Source organism: Clarias gariepinus, chromosome 17 (assembly GCF_024256425.1).
Source record: "Clarias gariepinus isolate MV-2021 ecotype Netherlands chromosome 17, CGAR_prim_01v2, whole genome shotgun sequence".
Lineage (NCBI taxonomy): Eukaryota > Metazoa > Chordata > Actinopteri > Siluriformes > Clariidae > Clarias > Clarias gariepinus.
The window spans coordinates 15,483,726-15,504,147 of NC_071116.1; the positions used below are offsets into that span (position 1 = coordinate 15,483,726).

The 20,422-nt window shown below is 36.3% G+C and overlaps 1 protein-coding gene across 1 annotated transcript in view; it reads right to left on the bottom strand.

Annotated features, from left to right (window-relative positions):
• Positions 1-881: 881 nt before the first annotated feature.
• Positions 882-20,422, bottom strand: part of LOC128505592 (myb/SANT-like DNA-binding domain-containing protein 2) — a 36,993-nt gene continuing 17,452 nt past the window's right edge. The window contains exons 3-6 of the mRNA XM_053476106.1: positions 8,835-9,374; positions 7,114-7,369; positions 5,162-5,225; positions 882-2,323 (exon numbers count right to left, since the gene is read on the bottom strand). Of these exons, the coding sequence (XP_053332081.1) occupies positions 1,480-2,323; positions 5,162-5,225; positions 7,114-7,369; positions 8,835-9,374 (1,704 nt within the window). The 3' untranslated portion in view covers positions 882-1,479. The remainder of the gene's footprint in view (positions 2,324-5,161; positions 5,226-7,113; positions 7,370-8,834; positions 9,375-20,422) is intronic.

A 20,422-nucleotide genomic window follows, 5' to 3' on the forward strand; every position in this document is an offset into this window, starting at 1 on the left:
TGGTTTGCTTTCCTGGGATCGTCTTCATGAGAGACATTTTTATCATGGTGCTTGACGGGTTTCGCAAATGCAGAATGCATGTTCTTTATCATTTCTTTAATCACATTGATGTTTGGACATTGGTGCATTTTAAACTGAATGGCAAATCATACATGAGGGTTTCATTCAGGACTCCAGCATGTAACCCTACCATTTGCTAACAGGAAATGAAACACCTTATCTGGCTTTTTGGGTTTCTACTGCCATCTTATGGTCAAAAATAATATTCATAACATATATAAAAATGCAAACCAGAAAAACAAAGGTGTTTAGGAGTCATGTTTCTTAACTTTTACAGTTTATGATGCAAAATGGACAATACTGAATAATGTTATTCATTTAACTATTACTTATTATTTAACAACATAAAAGTGCAATTTATAGCTGATTTGGGGCACTCTGTTTGCTCAAGAAAATTATATTAATAGGAAGCATTGATACTAAGGTAGCATTTCATTCTTCTAACATTAGAAGAAATGCAATTAACCATTCAAAAATGTGTTAACCTACACTGCACAGCCAAAAGAATGCAGACACACGAGCTTCACACCTCTATGTGAATCTTCTCCAAACTGTTTTCATGAAGATTTAAGCACACTCTTATAATTAAGATTTCTCTTCATTAGCACTAAGGGGAACTAAAAGCATAACAATGGCCCTGTGGACAAAGCAAGCTTTATGAAGACTTGTGAAGCCTTATGAAGATATAGATTTAAATAAAAATCTAAATGAAAATATATAAATTAAATGCACCGATCAAAAATTAATAAAATCAAAAATCATGTAAAACGTTTTCATTTGACATGAACAGGAAATGATAAACAAGCATAAATTGCGTTCAATTCATTAATTTATTTTTTTCTTCCATTCATGTAAACAATACTGTGATCTGAAAACCGTTACACATAAAGACACTGCGTGAGTTCACAGGATAAAAAAAAATATACAAATAAAACAAATACTGATATACTGAAAACATCTGAATGCAATTTCCTGAAAATGCTGGAATGCTTAACATCAATATTCATAAATATATATTATATAGAACTCTACAGCAATAAACTTTCATTTTCCCCCATGTTTCTCCGAGAGGAAATTCAAAAAGTGTCATGTCTCCACATACACTTGAATCATTTGAAGCACTAATAGGATGATAAAAAATAAAGGCAGTTTTAAAATAGATGTGGCATCGTCTAGATGCCATTGGGTCCGCCATGTTAACTTAAACAAATCCTCAGCTCCCTGATTTACAGTACTGCAAGGGAGGAACATTAACCCTTCCTGAACATGTTCAACTGCTGATACAACTACACTGAAAAGATCAAGATGCTGTTCAGTTTGGGCTCTAGAGTTATTCTTTGCTGGTTGAAATAACTAGACTGAAAGCTGAGCTGTGTCAAAATCTCTTCAATGCAGTAGTGCAAATTAATTTTTTTTTTGTCACAAGTTGTCTTTTTTGTTGAACTTCAAGGCGTATCCAATTGCTGTTTCTAAACATTCCACCAGGGATCCAGCTGAGAGAAAGTCCAGCTCTACTTCAATAAATTTAATGTACACGGAACAGGAACCTGCATCCTTGGAACAGTTTTCCTGCAGAAACCTGGTGATGGCAGGCTCGGAACGACTACAACACTTGCCTGAACTCTGAAAGTGCTGGGAGAGGCATTGCTGAAGAGTGCGATCTTCTGCTATGCCGAGGTAGCAGTATGTTACTTTGGATGAAGTCCTTTTTCGCTTATTGTCACTCACACCAAGTTCTTGTTTTGGTTCACCAGTTAAAGAACCACTGCTTTCTAAGCAGAAAATATTAGTCTCTCCAGCCTCCTCATACCCAATAGCGTAGAGGCCGTAAGTTTTCGGAATGCCACCCGGAAGCAGGTACTGCGATCCATTGCTGTAACCTGAAGAGCTTGTTTGTGCAATAGAAATCCAGTCCACCTCCATGTGGAGCTCCAAGCATCGCGCTTCACTGATCGTGATGTCTAGAAATTTATAGTACACATTTTTCCAGTTCATCTTCTGCACCTTGGTCATGATCTCCCTGCCCTCTGTCTTCTCAGGGTTGAAGTACTCCCGCAGACGCTTTCCGAGAGGCACCTGGGAGCTGATCTCTGCATAGTGGTAGCGAATTTCCTCTCGCCACCGTGTATTGTAGCCCACACCAAAGATGGCCAGCTTGTTGGAGAGGTGCAAGCGTGAGAAGTCTGTCCACGTCTGGAAGTGCTCCCATTTGACGTCTACTGATTCCAGTATGCGTACCACGTTCTGCATCACTTCCTGACGCCTGCAGGAAATCACAGTATGATATGGGTTTAAAAAACTGAGCAAAAAAAAAAAATAATAATAATTTTCATGCTGCAAATAAAAGAAGAATATATACTCATGAAAGGCTTTTTTTTTTTTTTTTTTTTAAACACACACACACATATATATATATATATATATATATACATTTCATTTAATACCAAAATCTAAAGGTGGTGCTGGAATATTTTTATACCTGAGGAATTTGTTAGAGGTTTTGCAGGCACATGCTAAAATGTTTTGTTCCTTATTTCTGAGAGTAGACATTTGTGTTCTGGTAACTTACACAAATAAAACAACAATTTTAATTTAAACTACTTATGTACAGTATAATACAAACCATGCGAAGTTAAATTGAGCAAAATGTGTTTGCTGCTTATAATTAATATAAGTGATTTATTTTTAAGACACCTGACTGGCTTTTATTTTCACATGCAATGGGCAAAGCCAGGCACGGCTGCATGTACTCTAATAAAAACAAATATTTTTATACTTTTCTCTGTCGAATTTCTAAACACCTGGTGATATTACGTTTTCACATTACATATATAAAATTTGAATGAGGATTATCAGGTCATTTTGCTGTTCAACTAGATCAAACCAAGGTAAAATAATAATAATAATATTATTATTATTATTATTATTATTATTAATAATAATAATAATAAAAAATGTCAATGTCCAGAAAATATAGAGCAAATTAATTAAATCCTGTAGTTAGCATTAGCTCCAAAATATCAAGTTAGCTTAGGGATTGATGCCTGAAGGGGGAATTTCACTCTCAAGGTTTATTCTAACAGGGTTAAACATAGACTACACATTACAATTGTCCACAATGCTACATTCAATAGTTATACATGAATTGTAGAACATAGGAATCATACCCTCCACTGCTTGTTAATTAGAAGGAAAAAGTTCAGTGTAGTTGCTAATCAGAACAGCATTAGTAGTAAAACTACTTCTGCAGTTACACACATTCGGGTCTCGTGTACCAGAACGAAAAGAAAGTTCCACCTTGTGGCGGTATTTAGAATTACAGTGGAGCCACTTCACTAAACTTCTGTTAGAATACAGTGGAGCTCAAAATTAGAGAATAATTAATAAACACCAAATTTTGTCAAAAATAATATAAACTTCACTGCTCAACATTTGTAGAAATGTTTGTGGTGGCTATATATAACACAGTGATCAAAATTAGAGAACGGTAACAACTGTAGCACTGAGAAATATTACAACTGAAATTTCTAAAGGTTACAACAGTCAACAATTAGTAGGGAGTATACAGCTTTAAATGACTTCAGCACATCTGTAAGCCACAGGAGATCACTAGTCTCTCACACTGCTAGTGACTCTGGTGTGTTTTGGTCCACTCTACTTCCAGTGTCTTCTACGGTTCTGTGACTGTATTGGGTTTCTTGGCCATAATTTTGTTGCCAAGGATTTTCCAGAGGTTTATTGGGTTTAGATCAGGACTCTGGTCTGGCAATTTCATTATTCTAATGCTTTCAGCTTCAAGAAACTAAACAGTTCTCCTCTGTCCACAAAAAATGCTCCTTAGCAAAGGTTTATCTAGCCGGTCACTGCAGAATAGGCTTTAAGTCCGATTTCTATTAAACTGACAAGACAGATCATTACTCTGTTTAACGCTGGACAGCTGTAGGGTTGAACTGTTTACCCATTCTCCACATCTTGTCCTCTCTGCATTTGTCTTTCGTGGAAGACCAGCCTTTTTAAGGAACTGAATGAATTTGTCACGTTGCAAGGGTGTAATATTCTAGAAATCAGAGATTTGAAGTGACCAACTTCTCTGGCTGTGGGAGAAAGGGTCATCCCTTTTGCCTTTATCTGGACAACCTGATGCCTAAGGGTTTCAGTCACATTATAATCTTGCAAAATCAGTGAAAACTGGAAAATTAGACTACCAGTTAAATAGGGTCTGTCAGATAAAGAAATTAGCACCAAGTGCCAGATTAACACCATCAATTGGGTCTGACAGTGTTCTGTCATTTTGATCAGTGTTCCTTTTTAGATTTCATTGAGTTTTTTTCATTTTTCTTTATTCTGTGCTTCACTGTATATATGTAACTCATGAATGATGCTTAAAATGACTGCTCTTTTACGCCTGTTTAGATCATTTAAAATAGGACTAAGCAGTGATCATAACAGTGAAATTGTATAATAAATTGTTCTCTAATTTTGATTTCCACTCAATTGGATGGTATTAGGTTTAAAAACTAAACAAAATAGGCTTGTTGTGTAGTCATGGTGCGGGTCTCATTGGCCTGGCAAGGAGAAATACTACAAGCATCTGCATATTCTTCTGCTAGTTTACCGTCTGTACACTAGAATGTGTAAATGCTTTCTATTAACATATACTATGTGTTTTATTTGGAAGTTGACAATTTTAACATCTAAAATGAGCATTCAATACTAACAGCATTGTAATTATCTACCTTAATAGTTCTATGACTTAAAGTCATGAGTATCATGTCATGTTGTTATTTTTATCTGTATATCAGAATGTGATGGTCTCATCTGCTCAAACACATTTTATGACATCACACAAGCTCGTTTTCTTAATAATCTTATCTAAAATATAAATAGAAAAATGTGTTTCACACAATTTTAGTGTTGTGATAACAAATCATACATTATTCAAAATTAGCCAACCTAGAGGAGTTTGGGGGTAACAAAATGTGGGAAAATTATGTAAAGTTGATAAAACTATGTCTTCACCTGAATCAACGTGTCTGAATTCGGGGGAAAAATAGGGCTAGAGAAATATCTTCTGAAGTGACTTACAGTTAGTACTACTTACTGGGCATGCTCAGAAGCCTCTGGTCTTATCTGTACAACTCTGCTTTTGGGGAGTTGAATTTCCTCTGTAAAACACACAAGATATAGAAAAGTTACACCAGTTATAATTAACATATACTGTACACATACTGTATGTAGCATGTTGTAATGAAGTAACACTCCTTGTAAACTACATGAGAATATAGATTTTTAAATAAAGTGGTTAGATTTTGCATAGTCATCAGTCTATGTCTATAAAAAAGGATTTCAATTTATATTGACTAGGCTAATTTTATGATTTCACCAATGTGGATTTTCATAGACGACAACAGCAGTTATGAATAGAACTGGTGCGGGTCATGGTGCGGGTCTCATTGGCATGGCAAGGAGAAATACTACAAGCATCTGCATATTCTTCTGCTAGTTTACCGTTTGTGTATGACAAAAATATCAATATAATTCTTGAAGACAGTTCTATAATACAGTGCATATTATGATAAAGAGATTTGTGAACTATTATCCAGTAACAATTTAACATTAAATTCCAAAAAATAAGGTTCATTTATGCACCGCCCAGCAAAAAACAAACAAAAAAAATCATCCCATCTGGATTTAACTAAGCAAATAGTTAAAACCCTTCTACTGGATAATAACTGCAGTAATGGATAATAACCACAGAATATATATTGCACATAATATTTGATATTGCATATGTAGATTAATAATGATATTGCACACCAGATACTAATATTGCATGATATAAATTTATCAGTGCATGATAAAACTATTAACTATGCTGTCATGACAGCTCCCAAATAAAGGGGGAAGAGTTATAGAGTTTGACTGCCACTGGTATGAATGATGATCTGTGGCGTTCAGTTTTAGACTTTGGTAGGCTTAGTATGAGGTCAGCTGAAGACCTGAACATACTAAATAACCAGGTTTTTACATCAAGGGATTTTTTTTTTTCATCCCTGGTGGCACAGACGTATACCAAGATGACAACGCCGGGGTCATCAGGCTCAAATTGGGGAAAAGTGATTCACATAATTTTCATACATGGCCCCACAGAGTCCAGACCTTAACCCCATTTGAGAATCTTTAGGATGTGCTTGAGAAGACTTTACACAGCAGTCCGGCTTTCCCGTTATTAATACGGGAGTCTTGGAGAGAAATTATTGCAAATCTGAACTGAAACAAATGTTGTAGCATTGCAAAAGCGTATCATAACATTGACATAATTGAGCCATAATCTAGTGCCATTTTTTTTTTTTTTTTTGGCCTTGCACCCCATGGAGATTTGAATTTGGTCTATGTGGGTGAAGTTGGCATGTTTTTCCTGCATTTTTAAGATTTTCTCTAGCTAATCTGGTATCCCTCCACAATCCAAACATGTATTATAACCTGATTCAAGTTTACAGATTGTAGTGTATGAGTGGGTGGTTAAGTGTGTGCGTGCCTGTAATGGATCGTCACCCTATTCAGTTTGAGCCCTGCTTTGTATCCTGAGCTCTCTTGGACAGACTTACAACACCCCGCCATGCCAGTGTCCCTACACAGTAGATAAGTGGTATGCAAAATGAATGCAACTCAAGGTGAAGGCTGTTCTGAGAGGGCTGATCTGCAAGAAATATTTTTTATGCATTTTGTTGTCGACGTGAATATTAAATGAAGCTCTTCATCTGTATCTGTAGGATTTTATGCACTTCGGTCACAGGTAATAGAATTACATGAATGAGCTGGTAGACAGGTGTTCCTTATAATGTGGCCAGTGAGAGCTTTGAATTTTGAAAATATAAAAGTGAAAATCCCAAACTATTATTTGTGCCAGTATATAATCAGTCATCCTTGCTCTATGGTTTGATTTATTTTACATGAATTTGAATTGAAGGTACTTCCCATACCTCAAAACACAGTTCTGCACTCTGGCAGTTTAGCTTTTCTATCGAAGTGTACACATTACAGTTTACTTACCAGCTTCAATCTCTCCCTCCTGGAAAGCAGCAGAAAGATCCTGGCTGCACCAGTCCTCTTGAGGGTAGTCCTCCATCATACTGCCATCCGACTCCATCTCCTGATAGAGGCCGCTGCTGTTAATCAGCACGGGCTGGCAGCTCTGAGAGTCCCAGCCGCCCTGTCCAAACACCTTCTCCAGCTGCTCGATGGAGTAACTGCTCTTCCTCTTCCCAATGCCATGCTCTTTTACGCGACTGTAGCATCGCCGTAGAGTCTGTGAGCAACCAAGACAACATTCCCTATTAAAAGATCACAATAGCAATTCTTTTTTATAAACTAAGTAATACTATTAACTCTATCATGTTTCCCTGAAGTAAAAATACAAGCACACGTGTTTTATCCCTGTGTCCCATTGTAAAAGAGACAGGTTGTTTATGGCCAACACAAATCAGGCCAAGGGGTTAGAAAAAGGTACACAAGTGGGTAAAATAGCACAGTTGTGCTCATAAAACTGGCACTGGCACCCAATCCTGTGTGTCCTCTGCCTTGTCCTTACCGGGAGCTCCCTGAAACAGGGACCATACCCACATGACCATACATAGGATAACCTGAATGTAAATTAATTAAATAAACCCAAGAGTGCAAATTGTATGCTTAAACTAATTCTTGTGGACGTCACAATGTTAAATGCAACTTTTCAAACAACATGCTGTGGTAACACTGCAAGTAGGAAGCTTTTCCTGACAACACGAACTTCACAAAGCATCATTAGAATTAACACCATGTTGTGGTCAGCTGTAACCAAAAACTGAAACCACAGCCGTTTTAGTTATGCACATCATCAGCATGTGTGGCAACAAAAAGGGAACTGCATACAAACAGAAACACCTGAAACCTGATGGAAACACCTTTTGAGGCTGGTGCTTAGAAGGCTCTTATGCGAAAAAGCTGGTTGCTTCTCTTCAGAAATTAATAATTGACTATAATGGTGGTTTTTACAGGATAATAAGCCAAACAAACCTAATTCAATCCAATGTAGAAAAAAAAATATATGATCATCCCAGTTTATAGAACTGAACCCTATTATCAGGCTAAATTTAAGGTGGAAATCTCAGCTAAGAATATAAAGTAGACTAAAATGTTTTGTACATATACTGAGTGAGTTGTGTACCAAGATCACTCCACAATCATCTCTAAGCTTGTCAGATATTACAGGAAGAGACTATGTGTTTTTGATTTCTCTACAAGACGATAAAGAAATGATCTACTTTGTAAGTCTGAAACCACTGCATAACTTGTTGCGTATAGGCCGAAATGTTGTGTTATGATTTCAATAAACTAAAACAGATAAACTGGAATTACTGCATTAGGTGAAAGCACCTGCATTACTCGTTGTGGAAGGAAGAAAGGAAGGAAGCTTTCAGAGATCACTAAAAATCATTAAGCATCATACTAGATGACACAGACCACAATCAAGAGGACACATGCTACTCTAAAGTGCTAGTCTGCATAAACAACACCAGGTAACTTACACATCATAATGCTCACTGCAGCAGATTATCGGGTATTTGCATTCAATTGAGAGTTTTTATTTTTTATGATAGCACAAGTGTATTTGTATATTCCAGGGTTTATCAGTAGGTCATGAATCAATAATAAATGAAAGTCAGCAACGACGATCTGTCAGGAACTCCGGTCATGTTAAGACTGTATTTTTCTTTTCCATTGGTTGACATTACCTTCATCCTCTCCCTGCACTGAGACGGAGTCCTGTCATACCCGAGCTCTGACAACGCTCTGGAAACACGCTCATACATGGCCGGTCCGGGCGCCTTGCCGGAAAACACCGTGCCTGCAACTTCCAGCTGCTGCATGCGGGCCTCGGCGAGTCGCTCGTTGCCCCACACGGCGATGAGCGCGTTGGTTTCGGAGGGAGTCCATGACATGCCGCGACACACAGTAAAGCCGCCGCCAGCGACGCTGCCGCTGTTGTTGTTAGAGGCAGAGGCCGGGCCGCCTCCAGCCCCCAGCGTTGATATGGACACATTCAGAGAGGAAACTCTGCTGGGGGCGGATGGGTCAGAATAGTACGGGTTACCATCGCTCAGCTCGTCCGATTCAGGAGATGGGAGCTCGGTTTTCGGCGTCTTCAGCGGCGCCGACCTCTCAGGAGAGCGCTCGGCGTTACTGGAGGCAGCCATCTTTGCTGCTGCTCTGTTGCTAAGAGGAGGGGTAGAGGGAAGAGGCAACAATGCGCATGCGCAACGGATAAGACGATACTACTGACTTTGAGTTCGTATCCAATTCCAACTGATATCGCGGCACCGATTCTTTCAAAAGTCTTATTAGGACATCAGGACTTTTATGTGAAATAAATAATCAGTTATTTTGGGAGTTGGTTAATTAGAGAAAAAAATCCAGAAATAATCTTATTAACTTAATACAAGCCAACAATACATAGATAGTATTGTAGATACAGTAGATAAAAAATCTTCAGTTAGAAAAACATTTTGAAAGTCAACAGAAAATGTAGGCTAATTAATAAACTGTGGTCACGCTGCCAGCTGTGGTTCCCCAGGAAGTTCTGTGTGCCTGTTTGACAAACACACACACACACACACACACACAGAAGAAGAGGGTGAGCTGAGCAGAAGATGATAGTAAAAGGGTACAGTCTGTTAGAATAAAAAAATATATTTTATTAACATTCTATAAACACATTTTTTTTACTAATATTTAAATATTTTATAATATTTTGTTGATTTAAAGAAAGCATCTTCCTCAAACATAATAATTCTTTATACCAATAACATCAACACAAACAGTCCATGAGTAAAATTCACTTTTAGGGTGTTAAAAATTGTTAACAAAACTATATGGTGTTTGGTAATATAACAGTATTACTAGTGGAAATAAATTTTGAAAACATTACGCACACACATGCACACACTCCTTCATTCATACTGTTTCTTACATTAACAGTGCTAATTATGATTATATATCCTGTGTCGCTGCTTTCTCCTGGTTAGAGTGACAATCCAGAGCCTATTCCAGTAACATCAGGCATAAGGTGAGAGACTTTACCCAGGTTGGCTTGCCAGTTCATTGTTCAAGTCATGCTTAGATTATAATCCCACTGCCGAGTACAAACCCAAGTAAGGCATTTTCTACACATAGTACACATATGATGCAATATGATGTCATTTAAAGATTCTGGGTCAAAAATCTGGTTTAGTCAGACAGACTTTAAAAAATTTATTTAAATAGTGAGAGAGCAGATAATTCTGATAAGTGGGACTAACATGATGGCCAATTCACATTTTGTCCACTAGACGGTGATGTCATTCTTTTTTGTAAGAAGCAGGTGAGACGGCAGATCAGAATACTGTATATATAGTTTCACACAGTTTTTGGAAGTATGATCTGAGATATTTGTTCTGGTTTGGTACTGTGAATTCAGAATATTACCTGTCAAAGGTTTGGACATACGTTTTAAGTCTATTGTCTAAAATGATTTTTAAGGCTCGTAACTATAAATGAACTTCACGAAAGCCAGTTTTACTACTGAGCTATTCCAACGGACCTTGGTGTTTGGAGTGTTTTGCTAATTTATTAAAAATAAAGACCGGAAAATCTTATTTACATAAGTATTCAGACTCCTAATTATGACACTTGCAGTTGAGCTCTGGTGCATCTTAATCTTATCATTGTTCCCTGGGATGCTTTTACAACTTGGTTGCAGTCCACCTGTGTCTAACTGTATCTACACCTTGCTATATAAAGTCTTATAGGAGTGTATGTTAGAATTATCTGTAGATCTGCAAACAGGCTTGTGCCAAGAAACACATCTGAGGAAGGATAGAAGAAACTTTGTGTAGCATCAAAAGTGCATAAGAGCATGGTAGTCTCCATCTTTTTCAAATGGAAGAGATTTGGAGCAATGAACAGGTTGCTATGATCTCTAAAACTCTATAAAAGTCCTGGAATGGCTCGGCCAGTGTCTGGACCTAACCCCAATAAAGCATTTCTGGAGAGACCTAAAAATGGCTGTGCACTGATGTCGCCAATCCAACCTGGTTGAGCTTAAACACTTCTGCCAGGAAGAAACATCCAAAAGAATGGTGTGTCAACCTTGTTGCATCATTCACAAGAATTTGAATCTATTCTAAGGTAAGGTTTTAAAACATAAAAATTGGAAAACTGGAAAGGGTTTGAAAAATTTGTTGGCTCGATATATAAACAGTCCATAAAAAAAATTAATATCATAGACATGCTCTTTTTCACAATTTAATTCAAAAAGAGAGTCATATATATATAACATTAAACATTTTTTTAAAAAATTGTGGTTTATAGCTCAGAAGAGTGAATAATTTATTTAACATTCTAATTGAATTAAATTGAAGTTTAAATATGCATATATATTAGATTGCAATATGCAATATAACTGTATTCAATAGTTTATTATTGTCATCCTCTTTAATGCTTTTAATCATAGAAGACTGAATATACATTTATGTTCTGTTAAAAATGTTTTATTTTACATACAGTGGAGAAATAAATCTATTTTGCCAAACTTTATATGCTTGGCTCAAATTTTTTTTCCCCCCTCCAAGACTTGTGGCATCCAGTACATGGTTGAAAATGATTCCTTATGCTCTCAGAGCCACTTTCACTATGTGAGCCAAAGAATCTTTGCATTGTCATCTGGTAATATGCCACCAGGAAAGAAAATCTATTGATGGGATAAACTAGTTATTTACTACATGCACATAGTCAGCTGACATCACACAACTTGCTGAGTCTAAAACTAACCAACTGAAGCAACACCAGATTATAACTTTCCCCCAGAAGCTTGTACAGAGTATACTGTACTTCCCTATTACCCTGAATCATTTAAGTGTGACAAATATGCAAAAAATTAAATGCAATCTGCAAGGGCCAAATACTTTTTATGGCACTGTACACAGTAACATCTTTTCGACCTCTTCCAACTTTATTGTTTAAGAAATGAGAAGCTACTCATTGCATCAGTTATTATAAGTTGTTTTTAGCTGAACCTATTTTATCAATGCAGTAATTATCCAATTGGAGGCTTTTAAGTATTTGCTTTGTAGATCCATAGAGCAAAGTTTTTTGGCGTGTATGGAAGGATAACAGTGCCAAATTCTTTAAAGCAAAATAGCATGTTGAATTGCATGAATTGAATAAAAACTGGAATAAAACGTTTGATTTCAATGATTTTTAGCACTGCGATTTATTGTATATTTCTAATGAAATGTAATTAAATCATTTAAAACTTAATGCAAGTTACTAATCTTACTAAAAAGCTGTTCAAAAATATTTTATTTTTAAAAATACCATTTTCTTTATTTTTTAGCCACACAAATTCAGTCTGCAAAAATCAGGGTATTAAAATTAACGTCAACAAAATTTGGGTAGGAGAAATTCGGGTCTTTTACATCAAGGACAACCATGGGATATGTCTTTCAACATCTTTTGGGTCTTTACAATCATAGGAAGAGCAATAGATCGATGTGGTCTGTTCCACAGTGTAGTTTAAGGTGTGCCCCCTTCTCCCTGCTCCCAGTGCAGTCTACTTCACAGGGAACTGCTTGCCGATCGGAACGCAGCATTTGTAACTAATTATTTTTGACCGAAAACATAAACGCACGAACAGACAACTGCAAATCTGAAACTGTAACATTGAACAGAATTAAACTGGAATATAATCCTAAAATGCAATCCTTTTGTTTGTAACTGTGAATGAGCATCATTGTCCCATTATTCAAGCTCAGGAGGGGGATTAATTTATTACCCAAAGTATGTCTGACTCCACTGCAATAGGTAGCAATATGCCCCCTTTCAGCTTGATAGTATGTCAACTGGGAAAATAGTACTATGTCACAAATTAAAACAATCAACAAACAATTTATAGTAGCTAGCGGCACACTAGTAGCATGTCGAGAGGTTAAAAAATATTAAACTTTACTGCACTGTACAATTTGTGCTTGCTGGACACTTTACAAAAGCAGATGACACCCCTAACTGTGTTGTTAGCAACTTCTGCTAGAGTTGCCAACTCCCTTAAATGGAAATAAGGGGCAGTGGACAGAGGATGGATGTGCTGGGGTACCTTTTTAGGTTGATGGAGGGATACAATTAGTACAATCTGGTCTTCAGCTAGTTTGATTTGAACACCTTTTGTATATTACTGTACTTTCTCATTTTATCATATATAAGCTGTTTGGGCTTGTAAGTTATTTGCAAAATACCACATTCCCATGTAGTGGTGTCTACATGGCATGTAATGAATATTATTTGCTACATTTGGATTACCTAAATGTTTTGTAGTAAAAAATAATCGCAGGCTAATTTGCTTGATGGCACACTATTAGTTTCTGTTCTCTGTTTTGACTTTTGCTGTCATTTTTGCTCTAGTGCTGTGCCACCTCAATTTTTCCCTCGGGCAGTGTCTCTAGTGTGTATGGTGAACTCCTCTTCAGCACCTCAGAAAAAATGCCTTAAGTTTGCTAACATTATCACAAATGAAATTATGTCCAACATTTATGTAAGCTAACAACAAAACAAGGTACAGTAGGTTAACAAACACAAGTGTTACCTGCCTAATTACTATATACATATTATATTTATAAAGTGATAACAGCTGCATATCTTTTTATAATTTCTCATTTTTCCCCCCCTTCTACTTGTGCCACCTAATGGCTTTGACCTTTTCTTATTTATATATTTATTTTTATTCGACGAGCATCAGGACATTAAACACCCCAATTAAGAGTCAAGACTAAACCATTTCACCTCGGAGGTTGAAATTCTTCTTCTTAACGATTTCACACACAACATAGAAAAACATAATGCCTGTGAAACTGTACAGTATATATTCACAGTATTATGAATGAATTGTGGTTTATTTGGTAGCACTTTGTAGTGGAATTGATTTGAAAGTTAGACGTGTGCTTTTTTTTTTTGTTCTTCCTCTGCAGTCAGCTTCCAGTGGGGAAACTTAGCCCCCTCCTTGCCCATCTTATACTACTGAGTAAGAGACCTTCTCAGTCAGTACACTGCCTCGTTTACAAACCAGAATTAGGGCAATAACAGTTAATTAACCCAAATTAAATATTAATGAAAAATTTATTTATTTATATAATTGTGCCAGCTTTGTACAGGTAGGAGCATTACAGTCATTTGTGTCTCTCGGCTCTGTTAAGTGATGCGTATTATCACTCCCACTTCATGGGAAAATGCAGTAAATGAGTAAAAAAAATGATGCTGTGAGCTAATGTGGCGCATACTTGATTATTACATCCTTTCCACTCAACATTTAGTTTGAACTTATGGCTCAAGGTTCAGTCTTTTTGGGGGATTTTCAAAGGATTGACAAAGTGTCATTAAATTCTGTTTAGGCAGTTTTCTGTAATGCTGTAATAAAATTGGCTGGACAGACATGAATACATACAGACATAGTCAGATGTACAGATCAGGCAATTTTTTCTGAGGGTCCTTTAATGTATGAAATCTAGAGATATTATTAAAAGAGCTAGTTCAGAAATAACCTTCATGTTTACAGCCACATCTATATAAATAAATCATTATTTTCTCATAATAGGCGTTAAGAATTTGTTGATTTATTTAAAATTTACCTGAAACTTCAAGAAAGCTAACGTACTGTAATTTATGCTGCCTATCTAAATCTGTTCTCACAGTTTTATACCACAGCCACTAGGCTACAAAATAGTAGTTTAAAGTTAATCATTTAATAATGCAGCTTTATGTCGGTTGGGGGCCATGCATAGAAGGCTTTTAGGTGCTAGAATCTCTAGCAGCACCTATCCTGTTTTTTTTTTTATTGTTTTTGGCAGAAATGCACTCCTTACCATCACTTGAGATTATGTCTACCATGATTGATATATATCACTACCATGGTGCTATCGATTCATTTCAGGGTTCCCAAAAATGCTGCACCAATTTGTCTCAACCTCGCTGGGAGACCTTTGTTATACTAATCTCTCTTTGCAGAGAGAAATATGTCCACACATGTTCTTGTCCAGTAATTTCTGACACATTCCATGTGGTATGCATGACAGCGGGTAAGCATTTAGCTGGAAATGAAACTGTGAATGACAATATTTTCAGATAATTCTGAGACGCTTCAGCACTATTGACAAAATAACCCTGTGAACAGAAGAATGCTTACAACCTTGTAAGTATTTACACACTGTATTCTGCATAAACCATCTATCCAGTAATAAAAAACAACATTCTTTTTGAACACTTGATCGAGTAACTTAGGTGCACACATCTGTTTTGGGCAAGATCAATGAGGCTCATCCAGGCTTACTGGGGCAGTGCTAGAGATTTCAAGCGCTTAGTGAATGCAAAAGTAAAACCAGGCTGCATCATCAGACTGCACATTTAAGCAAACTGTGTGACTGAATGGATTCCTAAAAGAATGGCTTAAGTCATTAAAAAAACAAAAACAAGATTGTACACTCTAGAAATAGAAGTTGAGGGATCCTGCAAGGGAGGCTGGATGCTTCGATATTTCCAGGTGGGTATATTTGACAGGAGGTATGATGTATTAATTCCTTATGCACCTGTTATGTCGAGAGGTTTTTATGCGCAGATTTGCAGACTTAGTTTTATCAGCATGTTCCAGTATAAAGCTCATAGGTGTCTCTACAGGAAGCATTTATTTTAACCAAAATGTGGTAGTAACCAGTATGCAGGCAGCCACAGGCAGTATGGTCAGCCGCAGAAAAGAGCCTGAAGTGTGAGCCAACAGTGCTAACTGGAAAGCCATGCTGCCTATACTGTCCAAAATAAGTTGCACACTCTAATATTTTATTAACTCATTGACTCGTCAACAACCTCATGCAATGTCATATTTATTTCCATCCAGATTTGCTTTACATTTTGCCTGAGATCTTGTATTGATGGGTAAACAATCTATTCATATTCTGTCGAAACACTTTTACTTTTACTATTAAACATAGCTGTAATTTCTCCTGTCAGTTGTTTTCGTATGACACAACCTGATAAAGTGATGTGATCTCCACTCATGAATTTTTCTGACAAGATTTCTTCAATGAAGTTGATGGTTCACCACTATTACTCTGGGTTTTAATAATGCATTAGACAGTTTTTAACCCAGTTCCAGTCATTTCAGCAATCTCCTCATTTTACCTTATGAGGGTCAACTCTGGGACGTGGCACATTCCTAATAAAATAAATCTAGTTATAAATTACAGGATGATGAGTGGCTGCATAGGGCTTAAGAGTCATGTGGACTTGAGGGTGGTCCATCTGAGCAAGTTCTTTTTACTCACTCTTACTTATGATAGGCTTGACATGATGTGGCTTTATACAGTTATTTTTACAGAAACAGCATTTGTATTGTCAGGCCACAAGTTTTCTATTGGATTAGGGTCTGGGGATTGGGCTGGCCACTCCATAACATCAATCTTGTTGGTCTGGAACCAAGATGCTGCTCACTTACTGGTGTGTCTGGGGTCATTGTCTTGTTGAAACACCCATTTCAAGGGCATTTCCTCTTCGGCATAGGGCAACATGACCTCTTTAAGTATTCTAATGTACTCAAATTGATCCATGATCCCTGAAATGTAATAAATAGGCCCAACACCATGGTACGAGAAGCATCCCCATATCATGATGCTTGTGCCTCCATTAGATGTTCTTTGACCATGCTGGAACTGATCATTGGCTGAGTCTTTGCCAATTTTGTTATACTTCAATCTATTCGAATGTTAGTTTTCCGTTTTCTTCCACATCTTTCTGGTTTTAATCTACATTTTAAGGCATTTGATATCATTTTAGCAGAGCGGTCTATTATTTTCTGCACTTCTTTTATGTTTTTTTCCATCTCTAATCAACTTTTGAATCAAAGTACGCTGTTGTGAAACAACCTGTTTTGCTCTGATTTTCAGAGGGAAATGCACGGGACAACCTTTCCTGCATTTATCCTTAAATAAAGGGAACTTGTTAGACACCTGTTTTGCACAGAATAATTTACCTGTCTAATTGAACTCCACACTGCTATTATTTTAAACACACCTCATTTCAATTAATGATTAAATTACACAGAATCAGTTGCATCCAATCATGACTCTTGGGTCGGTTGGTTTTTTATTACTCCACTACACCTACTGTAAAAAAGTAAAATATTTACCATGAAGAAATATAATTTCTCCCAAAAACAATTATTGATCTGGTTACTGATGTTGGACTGCTATTATTTTGCAACACAAATCTATGTACAGTATCTCTTTTTTAAAGTTTTGTTAAAAGTATTACAAACTGATAGAGATTATGTTGAATTAAGTTTTTAGTCATGTTTCTCCAACACATTATCAGCCTCCTCCTCTACCAATTTCACTTTGGTAGTTTAAGACAAAGTCCATGCCTGGCGGAGAAATTCTCTCTCGCGCGCGCACGCGCGCACACACACACACACACACACACACACATTTATTCACACACTATGGGCAATTTGTGAATGCCAATTAATCTGTATGTCTTTGGACCATAAGAGGAAAACTTCTCAAACCCTATCTATTCCCACCGCTTTTTCACAAACATAAATGCAATCAGACACTATTACAATGACTGAATTGTTTGATCACTACACTAGCACTAACATCAGAAGTTCTTTGTTTATCTAAATTATTTTGCATATGTTGCTTTGATTAAAAACATAGAGATTTCCAAATAAGTGTAAAATACATAATTATCCAATTATTTTGAGCAACAAATAATTTTTTTCATTATACAATATAAAAATGTAAATCACAAGTACATCTTATTCTGTGTATTTCTCAGCTGCATGTGATAATTATTTTGGTAAATATGGAGAAACCTGCTAATGCTAATAAAAATGCAAATGTTGTACAACTGCTCAGCAGTGAAAGAGAAGGCAGATTCAGTTTGTCATCTCAGAGGCACGAGACGTGTCCCTGACAAAATATTACCCCTGATTGTGGAACATGTCTTAATGGAAATAATGGTTGCACTGTAAAATGTGGAGTGGATCACTCTTTTGTCCATAATTTAGGTAGAAAGAATTTTATCGTGTGTTGCAGTTACTATTCTGTGCTGAAATGCTGCTGTGATTTTATGTTTTACATATCATTAGAGTCAAACATCCTCAAAACTATAAAAATATGTGACCCTGTCTGTAAAATACCTGTAAAAAGTTTTTTTTTTTTTTTTTTTTTTGCAGTATTGACTGTTTTCTATAAAAAATCATATGTAGAATTGACCTTCTAAAAAAAGGGGGGGGGGGGAAGACTTTAGCTGGGGAAAAAGTATTTGCCTCATACTGATTATTTTTATATATATATATATATATATATATTTCAATCGAAAAAATTGACATGTATATCAGTCTTTAAAGTCTTATCAAATCATTTCAAAAGCTTTTGGACTCCAGTGAACTACAGTGAGACAAATGGAGAAAACATGGAACAGTGGTGAATCTTCCCAGGAGTGGCCGACCTACCAAAATTACTACAAGAGCACAACAAGGACACATCCTAGAGCTCATAATAAACCCATAACAACATCCAAAGAACTGCGAGCCTTACTTGCCTGAGTTAAGGTCAGTGTTCATAATTCAACAATAAGAAAGAGACTGGGCAAAAATGGCATCCATGAGAGAGTTCCAAGGTGAAAGCCACTACTGACAAAAAGAACATGAAGGCTAGTCTCACATTTGGCAAATAATAACTTGATTATTCGTAAGACTTTTGGGCATACATTCAGTGCACTGATGAGGCAAAAGTTTAAGTTTTTGGAAAGTGTGCGTACTATTACATCTCACATAAAACTAACAGAGTGTTTCATACAAATAACATCATGGGTGATTTGCCATAATTGATGGAACCATGAATTCCGTGGTATATGCAAAAATCCTAAAGGTGAATGTCCAGCCATGAGTTTGTGGTCTCAAGCTCAAGCACACTTGGATTATGCAGCAGGACAATGATAAAAAAAAAAAAAATACACCAGGAGGTCTAACTCTGAATGCTTAAAAAAAAGGTTTTGGAGTGGCCTATTCAAAGTCCGGATTTAATGATGATCTTAAACAGGTAGTTCATCCCTCAAATGTGGCTGAAATAAAATAAATCCAAAATTTCTACACAGTGATGTAAAAGGCTCATGGCGAGTTATAGCAAAAGCTTAATTGCAGTTTTTCCTGCCAAGGATAACACAAGGTATTAGGTACTGTATAGGAGGCAATTAAATGTTCATACAGGGCCATGGAAGTTTGAACAGCTTTTTCCTCTCTTAATGATATTAATGATCTTAATGATATTAATCATTAAGTCTGACAAATAGGCAAATAAAAATCAGTAGGGGAGAAATATAGTCTTATTACAGTATATAAAAGTTGAGTTACTCTTCTATCAAAAGTTACTTTTTGCAGCAAAATCAATATTTAAATTTTTTGAATTCTTATATATTTTACGAGTTGGTACTTACAGACTTTTCAGTTTGAAAAAATGTAAATATCAAAATTTACTGAGAGATAATGTGTGAAACTTTTTTAATTTAATTTTGACTGCAAATGTTAAATTTAAGTACACTGTGACTTATTCATTTTGGTCGCTTTGACTAACAGGAAAACAAAAACATAATAATAGGAAACATTTGCAGGAAAGGCTAAATGTTTCGCTGTAGCATAGGTAATGTACTGATAATTGCAAAATAAAGTGTGAGATGTGCAAGCCTGCTGTTGTAAATTTTGTTTTACCACCATATCAATATTTCTCATTTGACTCTAGCACAGGTAGACGTCTGCTATTAGGAAGTTTTGCTGTTACCCTTACATCAATTTCTTATATACACATTAGTATATTATTATATTACTGTATATACATTGTTCTGATGTTGTGTTTTGGGTGGATGACATCACAACCTAATTACTACTATATGACTGTCATACAAAGCACAGGTTCCTGCTGCATAGTCACTTACCAAGGTATCTGAAGAGTAATGATTAGTATTCTTATTTAAAATAGATAATACTCAAAAATCATTTTCCTTCAAAATTAGTTTTGATTGATTTGCTTCTATATGAAGAGTTTTTTGTTTGAGACAAATTATTAGATTTTACAACTGATTGATGTGTTGTAGTGATCGGTTCATGAATGCATTTTCCTTAAGTGGCCACTACGGAGTGAAGTGATGCTTTTGAGTTCATTTTTTGTGGTGAAGAGCTGTCATTTGTCATCCTACAGGGACTACAGCTCAATTCAGGAGCAGCCTCGCCAGCTGTCCACCACAGAGCAGT